The sequence below is a fragment of the Microtus oregoni genome, unplaced genomic scaffold, assembly GCF_018167655.1.
Source record: "Microtus oregoni isolate MIOR12 unplaced genomic scaffold, Mior012 000081F_ref0000091, whole genome shotgun sequence".
Lineage (NCBI taxonomy): Eukaryota > Metazoa > Chordata > Mammalia > Rodentia > Cricetidae > Microtus > Microtus oregoni.
In genome coordinates this window covers 1,095,485-1,116,437 of record NW_024544541.1, presented here as the reverse complement: position 1 = coordinate 1,116,437, position 20,953 = coordinate 1,095,485, and the positions used below count along the sequence as shown (strand labels likewise).

Here is a 20,953-nt window from a genome sequence, read left to right as displayed (position 1 = left end):
TACTGCTGCTCTTAGGGATGGGCATTTTTAGCTGACCTGGAGCACCCTAACTTAACACAGCTTTATGGATAGCCTCATTCCAACTCTACAGAAACAGTATGGAACATTGGCATGCCCCTCCCTGAAGCTTCCACTAGCATTCACACAGCAACATTCCACTAATGTTCACACGACACAATAAAACCATGAAATTCACAGTGGGGGCGTGCTCTACTGGGATGAGGACTTTGCTTGAATTTTTCTGGGTTATCGCTAAATGTAACTTTTATTTCAGGATCTGGTCCAGGATCTCAGTGAATCTGGTGGTCACATCTTAATTCTATTGTAACTTGGTCCCTTGGTCTTCACTTATTCCTCATTTTTCAGTACAGACGCGTGGTTATTTCATTTGGTGGGTTATAAAGCAACACTGTCATGATGAATTTTGTTACTTAATTGACCCAGTCTGAGCTACTCATAGTTCTTCCAAGCTCTGTCCTGTGCCCGTTCTGATGTCTTTTTGTCTCTCTGGTCCTGGTTCTCTTTGTTGGAAAAAATACACCCAGAAATCAGGATTTTGCTGTTAGGTGTGTCTATGCTTATAAGTACTCTAAACGGTCAAAACTGATACACAAGTCTGTATATTAACCCATATCTATCTGTCTGCCACCCTTCAGCCGAAAGCCTAAGTTCTTCCACATGCTTCTACTGCCAGTCCAGGACAACTTATTCTACAATTACTCCTTTGATTACTTGAAACTTTTACAATAGTGAGAGATCTTGTTATCATTATCTAAAATGTCTGCATAAACTTGTTCAACCTTAGTATACAAAGCAGCTTCAGGATTCTTCCTGTAATAAGCCCACCAACCTGGATATGGTGTTTATGTACAGTAGTACTTTGTATTTGGCATCTAGTTAAAATATATTATTTTTTCTTCTCTAAAACCTACCTCCTTGAGTATGTTTTTTTTTCTTTTAAACACTGCCTGGCCCATTAGTTCCAGCCTCTTATTGGCTAGCTCTTACATTTTGATCTAACCCATTTCTAATAATCTAATAATCTGTGTAGCCCACGAGGTGGCTTACCAGGGAAGATCTTAACCTGCAGCTGTGTCGGGTGGGAGAATCATGGCGACTACCTGACTCGGCTTCTTTCTCCCAGCATTCTGTTCTGTTTACTCCGCCTACCTAATTTTCTGTCCTATCAGGCCAAGCAGTTTTCTTTATTAGTTAACCAATAAAAGCAACAGATAAGATACAAGATCCACCTCTATCACTTCCCCTTTTTCAGGGAAGATCTTTTTTTTTTTTTTTTTTTTCAGATGGAAGTTTTATATTTATGTACAGAAAACTCAGCAGTACATTTAACCCAGTTTAGTGGCGAGTTCTTTGGCCTTTGCCTTTTCCAGCTTGGCAATTCGAGCCACAGATTTAGGACCCAGGACGTTGCCTCCCCAGTGGCGGCGGATCTCATCATATCTGTCGTTGTAATTGGTCCTAATAGCTTCCACCAGCTTGGCCAGAGCACCCTTGTCTTCCGAGTTAACCTGTGTGAAGGCAACAGTGGTGCATGTCTTCCTATGGACCAGCTGCCCCAGCCTGGCCTTTCCCTTGATGATGCAGTAGGGGACCCCCATCTTGCGACACAGAGCAGGCAGGAAGACCACCAGCTCAATGGGGTCTACGTCGTGGGCAATCACCACCAGCTGAGCCTTCTTGTTCTCTACCAAAGTGGTGACTGTATTGACGCCCGCTTGAAGGACAGGTGGTCTCTTAGTCGGGACATCCCCTTTGCCGGCAGCTTTCTTCTCAGCACGGGCCAGCAGCCTCTGCTTCTTTTCCTGCTTGGTCTCTGGCCTGTACTTGTGGGCAAGCTTAAGCAACTGGGTAGCTGTTTGCCGGTCCAGGGCTTGGGTGAACTGGTTAATGGCTGGAGGAACTTTGAGCCGCTTATAGAGGATGGCCCTCTGCCGCTGCAGCCTAATGTAGCGGGGCCATTTGACGAAGCGCGTGAGATCTCTCTTGGGCTGGATGTCCTGCCCAATGCCGAAGTTCTTAGGCCTCTTCTCAAACAAAGGATTCACCACCTTCTTCGCCTCCTGCTTCTTCACGACGGCGGGGGCCGGGGCCACCTTCTTCCCCTTGGCCTTCTTTCCCTTGGGCATCTTGCCGGGCTGGAGGAGAGAGGTTCAGGGAAGATCTTAACCTGCGACTGTGTCGGGTGGGAGAATCATGGCTACTACCTCCTTGAGTATGTTTCTGCCATCCATGTTTAGCAGATTTATCTGCACACAGCCCGAGTTCTCCCTACATTCTAGAGTGGGACTAACTACCCAGCTTCCCCTCTGTAGACAGCTCCCTCCCGTCAGTCTCAGTATGTACCCCATCACTGGTGGCTGGTTTTGCTGCGGTTTCAGTTGCATTAAGAGAACAGGAGATGGCTATCTTAGGCAAGATTCAACAACTAACCCCATGGCTTCAGTTACCCATAGTTATGTCTAAGTTAAAAAACAACCAAGTGGAAAGATGCAGATGTTCACTCTTCCTGTTTTAGACTGTGCACTACTCTAGACAGTGGGATGCAACCTCACTGCTCTGCTCCATCCCACATAAGATATAAGTCATTTCTTTATCCAGTATATCCACATGGTCTACGGTACCCATCCCACCATGCTGAGCCCAGTGATTCAGCATCATCATTAACAATGGACTCTTCCTGAGCTCTTTAAGGTCAATAGTAGACTACCTATGTCACAATGCCTGTTTATTCACCATCCTTCGTCTAATTTCCATGGTGCATAGGGTTCACTTCCAATTATTCCATTATTTCACAGACAAAGGCTGACAACAGCACATTCTCCCCACCACCTTGCCCATGTTTTACTTGTATGTTGTAAGTGCAGAACACTATTTTAGTTATTTTTCAAATAAATTAAAAAACTTATTTTTCTTTTATTCCTTGTCCAGTATTTTTATTCCTTAGTGTAGATAGGTTTGGTTTTTATCATATTTCTTCAGCTAAGAAATTCCTGGGGCTAGAGAGATTGACTCAGTGGTTAAGAGACAGTTAAGGGATCCAGCACCTCTAGCCTCCATAGTCTAGTGTCCTCTCTCATGTACGTACACATGTATGCATCACACACAGAGAGAGAGAGAGAGAGAGAGAGAGAGAGAGAGAGAGGGAGGGAGGGAGGGAGGGAAAATAAATTGTTAAAAAATAAGAAATTCCTTGACATCTCTGGTAGAAAAGTGTGCTATCAAATTCTCGGAAGTTTGAGAAACCTGCTTCTGAAGGATTCCCTACCAGGTACAAAACTCTGCGTTGACAGTTTTTTCTTTCAAGATGTGGTTTATGGTCTTCCTCTGTAAATGATTTCTGGAGAAATGCACGGCTATGCCTTATCTATGGTCATCTGTTTCTTGCTGCCTTCATGATATACTCTTTGGGTTTATTTTCAGCAGCTTGAACAGAAATGATTTTTATTTTTTAAGAAAACTGATGTTCTTTGAATCTGCAGACTCTTGACTGTTAGATCTTCAAATATTTCTTTTAGGATTCCAATCAATCCCGTATTAGGTATACTGGTGCAACCCCTGAACTCGCTCCACTGTTTCCATTGCAGTTTGTGGAGTCTATGTGATATCCAAAGCAATCTATGCTGGAGCTTACTGATTCTTCTGTGTGCTGATAACTGTCATGTCTGATTTGCTGAAACCTTTTGTTCTCCAGAGTATACAAACATCAATGTTAGTCTCTTCTGACTTGGGTCATATGAACATTTTTATGTCACAGAGACACATCAGTGGGAAAATAGGCAGCAGGATATACACCGTATCTCCGGCTTTTCTAACATTTCATCAGTTCCTTCTCAGAGCTGGCTTTGCTCATGGGGCGTTTTGCCCACTAGCCCAGCAATGCACCATTCACAATCCTACTTGTCAAGTATTTCCACTGCGGTGTGTTTGTATTCCTTTAGTGACCACTTTGTTTCTTGTCTTTCCATAAACTTCATTTCTTATCAAAACTGTCAGAGACAGCAGAGATGGAGCAGCCACATCCCTGTAAAGGCCTGGGCTTGGATTAATGCAACCTTAGGCTGAGCTTGCATTTGTTCTGACTATGTTTTTCTGAATGACACTTCCAAAATCCTCTAGCCAGACTCTGTGCTTCAAGTGGTGGCTGTTTTGAGTGTCTTGAATACCTGCTCCATTTTCAGCTCTTGCTCCCCCTTTGCATATCTCCCTTGTAACTTCCCTGATGCAATAAACCAGTGCACTTCCTGAGTCAGCCAGTCAGCTGCAGTCCAGTGTTTGCTTTGTCCATCCGTGAAACAACTGTTTCACAAGCCTGAGCCTTTCCTTGGATTTCAGAACTGGTAGCAGCTGCTTCAGTATTCCAACAGGGTAAAGAAAGGTCGTAGATTTGCTGTCTTTTTCACTCCAAGTGTGGATGGACTGATGCTCTTTCTTCATTCCTGAGCAGAAAACGGAAGCACTTGCATATCTCTTTATGAATGGGGTTAGTGACCTTATAAAACAGCTGGAGGTTGATGTGGTGGCATGCACCCAGTCCTAGCATGTTGGAGGATGTTAGAGAAGGATTGTTTTACCTCAGGAATTTGAGATAACTGGAGTGATGATGAGCGCCACCTAAAAGCCATGGGGGTGACAATGGAGGGACGAGCTCCGCCTCAAAGCCATGGGGTGAGAATAAAAGAATGAGCTAAGACTCTTTTTGTTGTTTTTGTTCTTCTGTCATGTAGGGAGAGGTTTTCCTTTTCCTTGAAGGTTGTGGGTATTCAAACTCATTCTTGGAAGCAGTGAGGGCTCGCACTGAATGCTGTATTTTCCATACCTTGACCCTAGATACCTGTCCACACTGTGAGAAATAAATGCCTTCTTGTTTGAAAATTACAACATCAAAAAAACAAAACAAAACAAAGCAAAGCCCTGCGAGGAAGACAGGTCTCATTTTGCAGCCCGGGCTGACCTGGAACTTAACAACAATCTACCAGCCTCTGCCTTCTGATTGTAGGAGGTATATGCTATTGCCCCGGAGAGCTCAGAAACTTTGACATAATATTACACAGGGTCCAAAGCAGCAGTAACATGTGCTCAGTAGTCTGAGTTGCTTTGGGGTGTGCACGTGAGTAGAGATCAAACATCAATTTTGGATCTTCTGTAATTCTCCACTTTAGTTTTTAAGATCAGGTCTCTCACCGAATCAGGAGCTGCGCTGGATAGATTGGCTGACTAGTGGGTCCCTGGGATCTGACTGTCTCCACATCTCAGCACTGGAGTTGCCAGCATCATGGCCATGCCTGGCCTTTATATGAGTCCTGCGGATCCGAACTAGTACTCACACTTGTGCAGCCAGGACTTTACCCACTGACCCACCTTCCTAGTCTGCTGCCTTAAAAGTCCTGACAGATCTTCAACAACCCAGCTACTGTTACTACTGGTCTTAGAAAGTAAATGTCACCCATGTTATGTAAGCTTACAATTGACAATGATGAATACTATTATAAAATTTACATGATCAACATCCATGATTTCTAAAACTGTATTAAACTTCAAGGAGAAAAATGAAAGAACAAGCAGTTAAGTTAAAAGCAATCAATGTGTAAAATGAGAAACAGGGAAGTCAGTAAGTCGATGCACACCGACGGCAGTGTGGTCCACGGAAGAGTGTTTGCCTAGCGAGACCCTAGGTTCCATTCCCACAATCCAATCTAATTTCCAAATACAGATGTTTTTTGTCTGCTAGGTAACTAGGGAGCTTTCTAACATAAATACCACTGAATATAATCAACTGATTCAATACTTTTGGAGTGAGCCTTACCTTACACTCAAGAAAAGCTCAAAGGTCAAATTTTCTACTCAGTCTAGATTATTCTTCATTTATTTGAAGTGACAGAAAAGGATTATTTCAATATTCTTTATTATCTGTGTTAAAAATTATTTTCTTTCGGGTTTCGATAGCTTAGAAAGGAAAGAAACCGAGAGTCTGATGGTGTGGTGGTTTGAAAGAAAATCGTCCCCAAAGAGAATGGCATGATTAGCAAGTATAGCCTAGTTGGAGGAAGTGTGTCACTGTGGGGGCAGGTTTTGAGGTCTCTGCTCAAGCTTCCCACCGTGTGACTTTCAGTTGACTTCCTGTTGCAAGATGCAGCACTCTCAGCTCTAACACCATGCCTACCTGCACACCACCATGCTCCCCACCATGGTGATAATGAACTGAACCTCTGAAACTGTAAGCAAGCCACCCCAATTAAAGGTTTATGGTGTCTCATTACAGCAATAGGAAACCCAAGACAGAAGCTGGTACCAGGAGTGGGATATTATGATAGGTCTGACCATGTGTTTGTTTGGAGGAATCTGGACTTTGGACTTGGGTTTGTAAAGCAGTGGAATGCTCTAAGCTCTGCTTAATGGGCCACACTAGTAGAAGCATGGAAGACATAGGAGCTAAGAGTCATTTGAACTGTCAGGGACTCAACTCAAGAGGTTTCAGAAGAGAAGAATTTCACTATATTGCCTAGAGACCATTCTTATGATATTTTGGTGAAGAAAGTGACTCCCTTTGGTGAAGAAAATGACCCACTTTGTCCTTGTCTGAGGAGTCTGTTTGAGGCTGAAGTGAAGCGATTTGGATTAATTCTCTTGGCAGAAGAAATCTCAAAACAGCCTAGTATAGACTCTGTCCTGTGGTTATTAGTGGTAACTCTAATGAATATTTATAATAAAAAGGAGCAAGCTGAGCAGGGTAAACTACAAAATGAAAATTTTGAGGAGAAAAAGAACACTGGGAAGTGGAGTAGAGCTAAATCCTGTGTTCAAGGAGATAAACAGATTAAGAAATGGAATAAAGGAGTGGTGACCTCAGGGTAAGATCTCAGCTAGCTGAGTTTCTAACTTGTAAAAAATAAATAAATAAATAAATAAAAGCTTAGAGATGGGAGGGCACACCTTTAATTCCAGCACTCAGAAGGCAGAGGCTGGCAGATCTCTGAGTTTGAGGCCAGCTTGGTCTATAGAGCAATTTCAGGACAGCCAAGCTAAGGCAGTGAAAGCCAGAAAGTCGGTGAAGATTTAATTGAATGAGGAGGCCATGTTCCCCTTCCAGCAAGCAGCAGAACTTGGCAGCTTTGGTCACATGCTTTTAGGTTTAGAGTTAAGGATAGAAGAAAGGAGTTATGGTATAAAGTTGCTGAGGCCAGGCATGTGTCAGGGGTGTCCCTGAATGGAGGCCTAGTAGAGAGGCCATTTCATGAAGCTGTCAAGTTGAAGCCTGGGTTGCCTTGGAGAACCCAAGATGGTAGAGATGCCAGAGTCATGGACACCTGCCGAGCAGAGTTGTGTATCCAAATGTTTTTCTCTGTCTAGCCTGGTCCCGCTGGACTAGTTTCTCTTCCCCACATCAGTCCCAGCAGCTGCTTATGAAATAATCACTCAGAGGCTAATATTAAGTATAATTGCTTGGGTGACAGCTCAGGGTTATTACTGGCTAGCTCTCTCTTATAAATTAACTCATTTCTACTAATCCATGTATCACCATGTGCTGTGGTATTACCTCTGTTCTGGTGTCTTTCTCCTTAGGCTGCTGCTCATATCACTCTTCTTGGCAGCTGACTCACATTCCTCCCAATCCTGCCCTTCTTCTCCTGTATATATGTTTGGATATCCCGCTTAGTTATATTCTATCCTGCCTTACGCCAAAGCAGCTTCTCTATTAACCAATGGTAATAAAACATATTCACAGCATACAGAGGGGTATCCCACATCATCTCCTCTTTTCTGTCTTTGTAGAGCTAGCCAGTAAGAAGCCTGAGGCACTGGCCAAACAGTTTGTAATTAAGATTAAGCTTCAGAGTGGTTGGTTATTCAGGAACTGGTGAGTGGGAAGAAACCTCCAGATAGAGTTGCTAACAGGGAGTGGAACCAGCCCAAGAGAAAGAAGTGTGTTGTATTCAACAAAGCTGAACAGAGCTGAAGATCTAAAAAGCATTTTGACATCGGACAGAGAGCTGCAGAGTTTGGAGTTTGTACAGCTGGCTTCTGGTCTTGCTTTTGTTCAGTATTTCCTTGCTATGCCCCCTTCCTCATGTTTTAGAAAGCTAATGTTTATTCTGTGCCAATATATGTTGGAGGTATGTGATTTTTTTGATTTTGAATTTTATGAGGATTATAGTTAAGAGATTGTCATGCTTCTCAGAAGAGACTTTGAAATAAGTTTGAGACTATTATTGATTGTGGGAACTTTTGAAGTTGGACTAAATGCATTTTTTTTTTGCATTATGATATGGCTCCAAGTCTTTGGGGGCCAGGGAGTATAATGTGGTTTGAAAGAAAATGACCCCCAAAGGGAGTGGCATTATTACGAGGTGTGGCCTTCCTGGAGGACGTGTGTCACTGTGGGGGCAGCTTTAAGGTCTCTTCTGCTCAAGCTTCCCTCAGTGTGACTTTCAGGTGACTTCCTGTTGTCTCTAAGTAGAACTCTCAGCTACTCCAGCACATCTGCCTGCACACTACCACGCTCCCCATCATGATGATAATAACTGAACTCTGAAACTATTAACAAGCCACCCCAAGGAAATGTTTTCTCTATAGGAGTTGCTGTGGTCATGGTGTCTCTTCACAACAAAAGGAAACCTAACTAAGACAGATTGTATCAAAATAATTAAATCTTTATTAAGGCATATTGAGCTATACTGTAAAACTGTTTAGCTTCCCAGTGGTATTGTGCAGCCAGTATATCACTGCTGTCAATACTATTCCATTTTCTGGAAAATTCTGCAAGCTAGAGAGCAGCACAGAGCTCAGGGGTTTTGCTCAGAGTGCATACATGCAGCTGTCTATCAAGAGACAGATTCGGGAGCAGCGGAGGGCCACTCCGTTGACTTACCACCACCCTGCAGCTCCACGCACGTGTCCATCACTGGCTTGACTGATCTGGCCATTGACTCAATGTACAGCTGCTGACCCACATTCTTAATTTTGTTTACACAGGTATAGACCTGCGGCAAGGTCATCTTAGGGAGAAGAATGACAAAACAGGGTTTATAAGCGTAGAAGTGTGCACTAAAAGATACACAAACAATACAGGCTTAACCTCTGGTTCTCTGAGACAAGACTAAAAGCAGCCCTCACTTCAATTCCACTTTTTGCGGAGCCAACGTACAATGATGCCAATCAAACTGTATGTCCATCTACTCATGATACACTGCTTTTCGGAAAGCATACAGTTAATCCAAATGTCACCTGGCAAAGGTGATTTTTCCCTCTAAAGACAGGGTTCTCACCATGTAGCCCAGCTGGCCTCAGAACTCTTGCTTTCACCCTGCTGGAATGATAAGCATTTGCCACTAAGCCTATCTCAGATTTTATTTAACAGACATTTATTTATTTCCATCCACATCATTTTCTAAAATAAATTTAAATCTGTCAAATGACAAGTCCTAAGAAGTCACGGGTACAGGAGAGCTCCACTGACACATTACATCTGCACAAAACACATCTTCCACACACCTGCTCCTTCTGTGCTTCCTCCACACAGTGTCCACTTGGCTCACTGGAAGAGGGGATGCTGACGTGCTGCTCCTGTGAACCGCTGCTGCCAAGGCTCCCGTAACCACTGGAAGTACTGGCATGAATGGGCTAGAAGGAAGGGGCCAGCTCAGTCACTGCTGTGTACGTGGTAAGGATGTTCACCTCTGAGCTCCCAGCCTACAACCACACAGCGAAGGGCTTCTTAAACGCGACAGTAGGTATGGAGGCTGTCAGCCTGCACGCTGGTGTGAGACACCTCAGCACCTTCCTACTCTCAGGGCAGGCCTATCTTTCTAGTCTACGTAGAGATTGCAGCAACATGTCCTTTTAGATGCCATAAGGTAACTGCTTTTTGTAAATCATAAATAATTTTATAAAATAAAACAAACTTCAGAGCCGGGCGGTGGTGGCGCACGCCTTTAATCCCAGCACTCGGGAGGCAGAGGCAGGCGGATCTCTGGGAGTTCGAGGCCAGCCTGGTCTACAAGAGCTAGTTCCAGGACAGGCTCCAAAGCTACAGAGAAACCTTGTCTCGAAAAACTAAAAAAAAAAACCAAAAAACAAAAAACTTCAGTTCCCTGTGCTCAATTTAGAATAGACAGAACACATAAAATAAAAACACAGATTTTTAAAAAAATTTCAGAGACTTCATGAACCCTGAGATTTTATAAAAAACATTTCTGAAAAGCTCTGGGCTCACATTCAACACTGACACATTCAACTTTATTTACTAACAGGACCCATCTTCGGCTGTTCTTTCCAACAAGTAATTTTCCTCTTCTTCCTTTATAATGACAAGAAATACTGAGACCAACCATCTCGCTCTTCTACTTTTAAAAACGGAATTATTTTAAAAAACACTGAGGTTCAAGCTAAGGAGCTGAGCACACTGCTGGTGTCTGAAGCATGAGAAGAGTTTCTCATGAAGAAAACAAGAAAGCAAGGGTCTGCCCTGACACTGCAGCCCAGTCTGTTGTGCTGAAGTAAGTGCAGCCAAAAATGTCCTGTGCATCTCACTCAGAGTAAGAAACCAAATGAACAGAACTTAATCCATAGAAGCAAAGAGAAGAGCAAACATTTCTAAGATGTGGAGGCAAAGGTTCCTCTCTCCTCAGTGTGTTCTTGTGGTCTGACCTCACTGAGACCAAACTAACAAAAACACCATCTGGGGAATCGTGTGCTTTTAAAACTTTACCTGCAGAAGAAGTCTGTGAATCTGTTCTTGCAAATCTGCTATGTCTTTGTCGTTATCAGGGGCCTTTTTTATTTTGGTAGCAAAAACATCCTCATTTAATGGGCTCCTATAAAATGTCAAGAAAAACAATGAGCCAAACAATCAAATTCATCTAAAATGAAGACTAACGTGCTTGCAACAGACCATTTAAAGAATCAGCTATGTTCTGATGAACCAACTCTTTAACTATAGATTCAGAAAATATGGAGTTAAAATTCCCAAAGAATCAAAATATACATAACAACTCCAACCCACGTGGTCCTGGGAACAAACCACAGGACCTTGAACAAGTTAAGAAAGCAATCCACCATAAATTACATCTCAGCTGTTGTTTTTTTGAGTCAAAATCTTCCTACAATTACCCCAGGCTAATCCTACTTCCTGAGAACTGGGATTACAGGCAAACACCTGCACAGTTTAAATTTCTCTACAGCACTGATCTTTATGTAACAGGTTCAGGGGTGTGTGTGTGTGTGTGTGAATTTAGTAAAAGTATTTACATATATAAAGCCAGCATTAAGATACTTCTTTTGTTCCTAAGAGATTCAGTAAGGACTGGTTTAAAAATCTGACTGAGTGAACCCTCTGTACAAATGTTAAGACCCTAAAGTTGCCAAGCTTACATACTTAAAGCTGGGCTGGAGATGGCTCAGTGGTTAAGAGAACCTGTTACTCTTCCAGAGAACTGGAGTTTGGTTCCTACCACCCATGACAAGTGACTTATAACCTCTGGCATCTGCACATACCCACATGCAGTCATATACACCTAATCTACACATAGTTAAAAAAACATAGTAAAAATAAACTTTTAAAAATTTAGTTGGGCATGGTAGCACATGCCTTTGATCCCAGGACTTGGGAGGCAGAGGGAGGAGGATCTCTGTGAGGTCAGCCTGGTCTACATAGTAACTTCTAGGACAGCCAGAACTACACGATGAGAGCTTGGCTCAAAACACCAAAAATAAATAAAACATAAAGCTACTAATCACCTATGCTACCTGATAAAGATGCTCTACAACCCCCCCTAGTGGTGAATATGAGGCTGTCACACTCCTACCTCCCACCTCATTTATAAACTTCAGAGGATTTAAAACCTGAGCTAATGGGAGCTCACCATCTCCAGCTGGACAGGGAAGAAACCAACACAGGACCAAACTAGACCCTCTGAATGTGGGTGACAGTTGTATGGCTGGGGGAGACTGTGGAGCCACTGGCAGTAGCACCAGGATTTGTCCCTGCTGCGTGTACTGGCTTTTTGGGAACCTATTCTCTTTGGATGGATACCTTGCTCAGCCTAGATATAGTAGGGAGGGCCCTGGACTTTTCTCAAAGCAATGTTCCTTACCCTCTCTGAAGAGTGGATGGGGAGTTAGGTAGGGGAGTAGGTGGAGGGGATAGGAGGGAGGGAGTGGGAACTGGGATTGGTATGTAAAATGAAAAAAGATAGTTTGTTTTCTATTTTAAAAATGTAATTAAACCCTCCTCCCCCCAAAAATAAAATCTGCCACTGAGGTGCTTCAGGGTAAAATCGTTTGTCGTGTAAGCCTGATGACTGGAGGGATCTCAGAGCCCATAGTGAAAGGTGATACCCACACAAGATATTCTCTGAGCTCCACATGTGTGTGTCATGTTACATATTCCCCCATCTTACACGATAAATTAAAAAACGAAATAAAAACTACCTGAATATAGTGAATACCAACAAAGATGACAAAGAGAGGAAACTGACATTAAGACCTCCTCCTAAAAACTATGTTAGTCTCTAAGAAAATGAAAATAACATCCTCAAAAGCCATAAAGCAGCAGTTCTCAACCTGAGGGTTGCAACAACCCCTTTGGCAAATCCCTATCTCCAAAAAAATTTACATTATGATTCATAACAGTGGCAAAATTACAGCTACAAAGTAGCAATAAAATAATTTTATGGATGGGGTCACCATAACACGAGGAGCTGTATTAAAGGGTCCCAGCATCAGGAAGGATGAGAGCCACTGTTAGAGAGTGATCATCATTGTTCAAGTGCTTTACAAGAACCATCCTACCATGGATGTCAACCTCTCGAGGTCCCCAAGTTATTAAGGGGAGATGAGAGATAAAGGAAGGGACCAGTTTAGGTACCAACGCTCACACATTCGTCATGACAGGAAACTACCTCTTGGGTCCTCGGTAGAGTGGGTACTGATGAGGAATACTGAGTCAGATATATCACTCATGAAGTCTTAGGATGTAGGCATTACCCCTGACATTTGGTGTGAGGCTGGGTGATGTAGCCCTGTGGGAGAATGTTTGCCCAGTCCAGGCTGGATGGAAGAACTAACCAAGAAACAGCCAAGTGAGAAGCCAAAGAGAGGGCTCCGTGGTTAGTGGTTAGGAACACTTTCTGCTTTAAAGAGGACCTGGGTTTGGTTCCTGGCTCTTACAACAGCTGCTTACAACAGTCCGTAACTCCAGTCCCAGAGGACCCAGTGTCCTCTTGTTGCCTCCACGGACCCAGATACATACTCAGTATACTTACATACATGCAAGCAAAACACTTATACTTACAAAATTAAATCTTTTTTTAAAATATTTATTTATTTATTTAGTATACAATATTATGTCTGTGTGCATGTCTGCAGGCCAGAAGAGGGTACCAGACCTCTTTACAGATGGTTGTGAGCCACCATGTGGTTGCGGGAATTGAACTCAGGACCTTTGGAAGAGCAGGCAATGCTCTTAACCACTGAGCCATCTCTCCAGCCCCCCAAAATTAAATCTTAAAAAAACTTTAATTTAATTTTTTAATGTGTATGGTGTTTTGCCTGAGTATATGTCTGTGCACCACGTTCATGCCTGGTGCCTGTGAAGGCCAGAAGAGGACACTGGCTCCCCTGACCTGGAGTCACAGATTTACAGTACAGCTACCGTGACCTAAGAGCTGAAACGCTGCCCAAGACTATAGTCATCACAGTGACCTAAGAGCTGAGACACCAAGACTACAGCCATCACAGTGCCCTAAGAGCTGAGACACCACCCAAGACTACAGTCATCACAGTGACCTAAGAGCTGAGACACTGCCCCAAGACTACAGTCATCACAGTGACCTAAGAGCTGAGACACCAAGACTACAGCCATCACAGTGACCTAAGAGCTGAGACACCACCCAAGACTATAGTCATCACAGTGACCTAAGAGCTGAGACACCAAGACTACAGCCATCACAGTGCCCTAAGAGCTGAGACACCACCCAAGACTACAGTCATCACAGTGACCTAAGAGCTGAGACACCACCCAAGACTACAGCCATCACAGTGACCTAAGAGCTGAGACACCAAGACTACAGCCATCACAGTGCCCTAAGAGCTGAGACACCAAGACTACAGCCATCACAGTGACCTAAGAGCTGAGACACCACCCAAGACTATAGTCATCACAGTGACCTAAGAGCTGAGACACCAAGACTACAGCCATCACAGTGCCCTAAGAGCTGAGACACCACCCAAGACTACAGTCATCACAGTGACCTAAGAGCTGAGACACCACCCAAGACTATAGTCATCACAGTGACCTAAGAGCTGAGACACCAAGACTACAGCCATCACAGTGCCCTAAGAGCTGAGACACCACCCAAGACTACAGTCATCACAGTGACCTAAGAGCTGAGACACCACCCAAGACTACAGCCATCACAGTGCCCTAAGAGCTGAGACACCAAGACTACAGTCATCACAGTGCCCTAAGAGCTGAGACACCACCCAAGACTACAGTCATCACAGTGCCCTAAGAGTTGAGACACCACCCAAGACTACAGTCATCACAGTGACCTAAGAGCTGAGACACTGCCCCAAGACTACAGTCATCACAGTGACCTAAGAGCTGAGATACCACCCAAGACTACAGTCATCACAGTGACCTAAGAGCTGAGACACCGCCCCAAGACTATAGTCATCACAGTGACCTAAGAGCTGAGACACCGCCCAAGACTACAGTCATCACAGTGACCTAAGAGCTGAGACACCACCCAAGACTACAGCCATCACAGTGACCTAAGAGCTGAGACACCACCCAAGACTACAGCCATCACAGTGACCTAAGAGCTGAGACACTGCCCAAGACTACAGCCATCACAGTGACCTAAGAGCTGAGACACCACCCAAGACTACAGCCATCACAGTGACCTAAGAGCTGAGACACCACCCAAGACTACAGCCATCACAGTGACCTAAGAGCTGAGACACCACCCAAGACTACAGCCATCACAGTGACCTAAGAGCTGAGACACCGCCCAAGACTACAGTCATCACAGTGACCTAAGAGCTGAGACACCACCCAAGACTACAGCCATCACAGTGACCTAAGAGCTGAGACACCAAGACTACAGTCATCACAGTGACCTAAGAGCTGAGACACCACCCAAGACTACAGTCATCACAGTGACCTAAGAGCTGAGACACCAAGACTACAGTCATCACAGTGCCCTAAGAGCTGAGACACCAAGACTACAGCCATCACAGTGACCTAAGAGCTGAGACACCGTCCCAACACTACAGTCATCACAGTGACCCAAGAGCTGAGACACCGCCCAAAGACTATAATCATTATTAGAAAAATCAGAGTGCTGGCAGTGCCATGAAAGTAGCAAAAAAAACTTAACTCAATCATGTTCGTCTTCCATGACAGGTGACATCTGCCCCACTCACCTCTGTACCCCATAGCACCAACTGATGAACTTACGTTTGAACTTTATGCCGACCAATGATGAAGGAAACCTTCCGGCTCCAGGGGTTCACAAAGCTGGACCAGCTAGAATCCAGAATGACATAATCTCCATTCTGAGTGCAGAATCTGATGGGCGAGTGCTCAAATGGAGGATGGCCAACATACTTTAAAACTATGTAAAGCAACAAGATTAAAACCAAACTTTACACAGATAAGATTGCAAGTGTCCTGCTTCAGTTATCACTTTAAAGGAGGAAACAATTACTTTAGCAGTTCAATACATTTTTTTATCAGAACCAATTAGTGACAAATAAGAGCGTCCATAAAGGAGCAGGCCCCACCTTTTTGGTGTATGGCAACCATCAGAGGCCGATCTTCAGGGTGCACATATGTTAAGATGGATGTTCCAATCAGATCCTGAGGTAGGTAACCCAGCAAAGGCACAGCCCTGGGGCACAGGTACACAGCACAGGAAGCATGTTATAGTGAGCAAGTAATTAAGTAGTTTTTATATACTTAAAAATACCCACTCAGGCTGGCAATATAACTCAGTGAGAGGCTATGTGCTTAGCATACTTAAGGATCCCATCTCCTGCTCTGCAAAATAAAACATCACCACCAAACCCTAATTTCCCTACTTAATTCTAAATAGGAAGAACATTTATGAAAAGATGTCCATTAATGCACCCATGAAAGCAAAAAAACCTATATAAGCTAACTATGTCAGTAGTCATCTGATACACTGCATCAAAATCACCTCATTCCCTAAGAGCAGGATTGCGGGCTCACTGTGAACTCATGAATCACACACTCTGGAGATAACCCATGGACATGAATTTTTATCAAGTTCCTCACGAGTCTTGCGCTCTTTGTTATACTATCATTTAGAAAGAGCACATGTAACAGGATGCTAATGATAAAACGGGCTGTGAACTTACACAGCGTTAGTACAGTGTGGTAAAGCCTTTAGGAGGCAAAGCCTAGTGGAAAGAAGTTGGGGTACTGGGGTATGCCCTCAGGCCTTGTCTGAACTGGCATTAACTGTCAACCTGAACAGCTTAGAATCACCTGATGGAAGTCTCAGCTGAATAACTGTCTTCATCATAATAGTCTGTGGACATGTTTGTGAGGGACTGCCTCAACTGTCTACAATGGGCATCATTTCCAGTGGTCCCAGGTTAGGTAGGAAAGCTAGTAAAACTTGAGGCAGTGGGTAAGTCAGGGAGTGAGCCAGCAAGCAGCATTCATTCAGGAAGGAAGCAGATTAACGTCACTGTGTGCTCCCACCATGATGTCCTGCCCCACCAGAGATTTCAAAGCCATGGAGCCAGCTGAGTGACCATGGCCTGAAAGTGCGCAGGGATTAAACCTTTCTTCCCTCCTTATAAGTTTGGCCATTTCCAGTATTTCACTACAGTAACCAAGACTGATGAACAAACACATGGTTAATACTGACTGAATACGATGTAGTGGCCAAATCAAATATAGTATCCAAAGGCAACTATCATCCCAACCAATACTCACAGCAATGTTTTCAGAATGGCTTAGACAAAACAAGCTCTGGAAACATTTTCTATGCTTTGTTTTACACTAAAGCATGTTACCCAGATTTTCAAATTTCAAGAATAAGTAAAATTCTGAAATAAATGTGTATATGTGGGGCTGCATATACTAGCTGATATCAACATTTGCTTATTTGGCTTTTTGAGATAGTGTTTTTCTGTGTAGCCCTGCCTGTCTTAGAACTCACTTTGTAAGCCAGGCTGGCCTTGAATTCACAGAGATCCGCCTGCCTCTGCCTTCTGTGTGCTAGGATTAAAGATGTGCACCATCACCGCCCGGCCAACATTTGCTTTATCCAAACAAAAATACAAAAAAACAGGAGCTGGAAAGATGCTCAGCAATTAAGAACATTGATCTTCCCGAGGACCTGAGTTCGATTCTCAGAACCCAGATGGTGGCTCACGACCATCTGTAACTCCAGTTCCAGGGGATCTGAGCTGTCTTCTGTCCTCCTTAGAGGTGTATCCACATGTGGTACAGACATACATGCAGGCAAAACACCTGTACACATAAAGTAAATTTTTTTTCTAAAAAATACTGAAAAACAGCAATAAGCATCATCTATCACTGTTAAAAAAAATAACAAAATCATTTTAAAATTGCGCTAAAAAGAAAGGTAATGTAAGTTCAAAATAAAGAAAAATTCTTAAAACTTAGCCTTTATTAAAAACGTATGTCCTCTTTTTCTCTCTCTCTTCAGACTACAATATTTAGCATAATTGATTTGAGCACATTTGTCAAATGGAAATACCACTAGAGTAAATGCTAAAGATTTTAAATCTTGGTCCTAAGTTGAGTATAGTCAGATATTCTTGGTGAACTGATCCTTGATTTATGTAAAATAAGAGTAATATCACCTGCACCACTTATGCCTCAATGTTATGAGATCTAGGAAGGTATCACATAAATCACTTTTAATAATACAGTATGCAAAATGTTTACACTAAAATTCAGACAACAGGTACAAGTACTTGCCTCCAAGCCCGCTGGCCTGAGATGCATCCCTGAGACCCAAACAGTGGAAGGTGAGACCCAACACCAGAAAGGTGTCCTCTGACCCCACATGTACATGGAAGCATGCACACACACACACACACACACACACACACACACACCCCAATAAATAAATGTGATTTGAAAATGTATTTAAGAGGACTCAATTTAAGCTGCACTGTAACCAGCAGGAGCCATGCAGGCAAACCGACTGTCACTGAATACACAACAGTACACAAAGCATAACACAGACCTCTAGTACCTTGCTTTGTCTTCCAAAACAAATCTCTTTTAGGCTCAAACAAATATTTACCTTTCATCTACTTCAAGAAATACACATCCTGGGGTGTGTGTTGTAGTAAAAATTCTTTTATTTACAGGGATTCGAGGAGCTATTAAAAAGGAGAAAGGCTGATTAGGGTCAAATATGCAATCAATCATCTACTCAACATACAAGGGATAAAATCTCAAAATGAAATGGCAGAAATCTAACTTAAATCTAAGGTCTGACTGCCATGAAGTCAAAGCCACAGTAAAATAATGATAGTTTCCATTATTAACTTGATTTTAAAGAGGTCAATATGTAATACAAAAAGTCTGCTGCATTCTTAATAGCTTATTTCTTTATCATAAATATCTAATAGGTAAAGTGGGAATAAGGGAAGGGCTGAATATTTTTTGGTGGCGGTGTATAACTAAATGAAAACACTTGCAATAGCACTAAAGCAATTTGTTGTAGAATAAAATTAGTACCATCGAGTCAGGCAAGTTCTAATCTAAAATGTGCACTGAAAAATGCAGTCCACACTCTGAGAGTAGGCTTACATCAGTTACTTCAGCATGATGCCAATTGCAAAAAATCCTAAGTGAATACACAAAAAGGCACCCAGTGTCTGGAGCTACTCATGAATACATACAACACAGATACATTTCAACTGTGGCTACCTCGGTGAATTCCGAGGCAGTTATAGGAGTGCTGTTGTTATTGTTTAACGTATAAATTAATGATTTATTATTTCCTTTTAAAAAAGAAAATTTATGTGTGTACATGTTTGGTCTGCATGTATGTGTAGGATCAGGTCAGAAGAGGGAGTGAGATCTCCTAAATTGGAGTTACAGGCAGCTGTGAGCCACTATTTGGGTGCTGAGAAGTGAACCAGGACCTACTGAAGTGCAGCCAGTACTCCTAACTGCTGAGGTATCTCTTTAGGCCCTTTATCTTTTTGTTTTTCTGTTTTTTTGTTTTCGAGACAGGGTTTCTCTGTAGCTTTGGAGCCTGTTCTGAAACCAGCTCTTGTAGACCAGGCTGGCCTCAAACTTACAGAGATCCGCCTGACTCTGCTCCTGAGTGCTGGGATTAAAGATGTGTGCCACCACCACCTGACTTGTAATTAATTTTTTATCATTGTGCCCCCAAACTAATTTTTCCAATAGTCCTATGTTTTCATTGTGACTTATAGGGTAGGTAGGTATGTGCTTTGTAGGAAAGCACATATCATGTCTCATCAGAGCCAACTATGTTTTTAGGTAGTAAATGGAAGTTGCCTATACACAAGTTTAGAAATGGATTTCTGTTTATTGAATATATATACTGCAATTTCTGGAAGTTTCAAAACACTTGTAGAACATGTTGTTTCAGTCGGGCGGTGGTGGCGCACGCCTTTAGTACCAGCACTCGGGAGGCAGAGGCAGGCCAATCTCTGTGAATTTGAGGCCAGCCTGGTCTACAAGAGCTAATTCCAGAACAGGCACCAAAGCTATATAGAGAAACCCTGTCTTGAACCGCACCCGCCCCCCCCCCCCAAAAGCATATTGCTTCCCCCTCCATCAAGTGTTAAGAATCAAACCCAGGGCCTTGTAGTTACACAGCATGACAAGCACTCTACCACTGTGCTACACCTCCAGCTTTTGGTTTGTTGAGGCAGGGAATCACTATGTAGCCCAGGCTAGCCTTAAACTTATTATGTAACCCAGGGCATTCATGCCTTGGTCCCTCAAGGCATGTGCTACCTAGCAAATGCAATCTATTATTGTAGCTTCTTCATGAAATGATTTTAGTGCTATTATTTCGTCTAAGATAGGTCCTTGTAAAAGGCCACAGAACAGGTCACCAATAGAGAAGGGACTAAAGTAACTAATGTCTATCCAACTCTGCTGCTGAAGTCACACTGTAGCAGTGATAACAGCACAGGAAGTCAAGGTCAGCAAACAGCACCCAGTAAACACCAGCTAGAAGTGAGTTTATGGCCCACACTGGACATGAAGCAGCCTTCTCCACACTCCTGTCTGAACACCGCATTCTGCCTCTCACTGAGCACAGGAAATCCTGGCTTACCTTCATAACCAGAGTGAATCTTCTCAGCCAGTGCTAGACAGCAAGGCTCTGGTTCTGGCTGGGCAGAGCTATGTACGTGAAGCAGATAGGGGAGGATCCAGAACGGAGAGTAATGCTTCTTTTCTGCTCTGTCTCCACCTCCACTGAAGAGATCAAAGTGATTAGAGCTGACAGTGGTGCACTCAGCCCACTGTGAAAAGGCTGGGGATGCTCCACCGGGAATTCCCAACACAGAAAGACCCAATCTAAAACGTTTAAAGATGCTTGTTTCCCCAAAGGGAAGGTTAGCTTGAAATCTTAGTACCTCTGGGCAATAAAGATCATCCACTACTCACTACCTAAGAAGTTTTATGGAGGGCTGCTCACATCACTGTGAGAGTCACCCCACCCACGACCTGCTCATGACGATGCCCCAAACTCCCACTGACTCTTACCCTTCCACTGTGAGGCACACCAAGCACTGCAAATAGAAAATGGGGCCCCATGTGATCACATGGCTAAACCCAACTATAGTGCACCCCTCTTCTGTTGTTAAAGAACTGACCAAAGCTCCAGCTACTTTCTTGGTTGCTGCAGGCTTGGCTTGAAGGTCAGCAGTG

The 20,953-nt window shown here is 43.3% G+C and overlaps 2 protein-coding genes across 2 annotated transcripts in view; both read right to left on the bottom strand.

Moving 5' to 3' along the window:
* The window catches only part of LOC121441813 (period circadian protein homolog 3-like), a 50,345-nt gene that overhangs the window by 18,341 nt on the left and 11,051 nt on the right, over positions 1 to 20,953 (bottom strand). Inside the window, exons 6-12 of the mRNA XM_041643131.1 lie at positions 20,355 to 20,497; positions 18,333 to 18,411; positions 15,805 to 15,911; positions 15,479 to 15,635; positions 10,727 to 10,832; positions 9,511 to 9,639; positions 8,888 to 9,014 (exon numbers count right to left, since the gene is read on the bottom strand). Of these exons, the coding sequence (XP_041499065.1) occupies positions 8,888 to 9,014; positions 9,511 to 9,639; positions 10,727 to 10,832; positions 15,479 to 15,635; positions 15,805 to 15,911; positions 18,333 to 18,411; positions 20,355 to 20,497 (848 nt within the window). The remainder of the gene's footprint in view (positions 1 to 8,887; positions 9,015 to 9,510; positions 9,640 to 10,726; positions 10,833 to 15,478; positions 15,636 to 15,804; positions 15,912 to 18,332; positions 18,412 to 20,354; positions 20,498 to 20,953) is intronic.
* On the bottom strand, positions 1,347 to 2,162 carry LOC121441814 (60S ribosomal protein L7a-like). The gene has a single exon (XM_041643134.1). The coding sequence runs from the start codon at positions 2,145 to 2,147 to the stop codon at positions 1,347 to 1,349; it is 801 nt and encodes a 266-aa protein (XP_041499068.1). The 5' UTR covers positions 2,148 to 2,162.

Bases quoted from the DNA above. Each gene is read 5' to 3' on its own strand.
- LOC121441814 (XM_041643134.1), bottom strand. From the start codon at position 2,147: ATGCCCAAGGGAAAGAAGGCCAAGGGGAAGAAGGTGGCCCCGGCCCCC.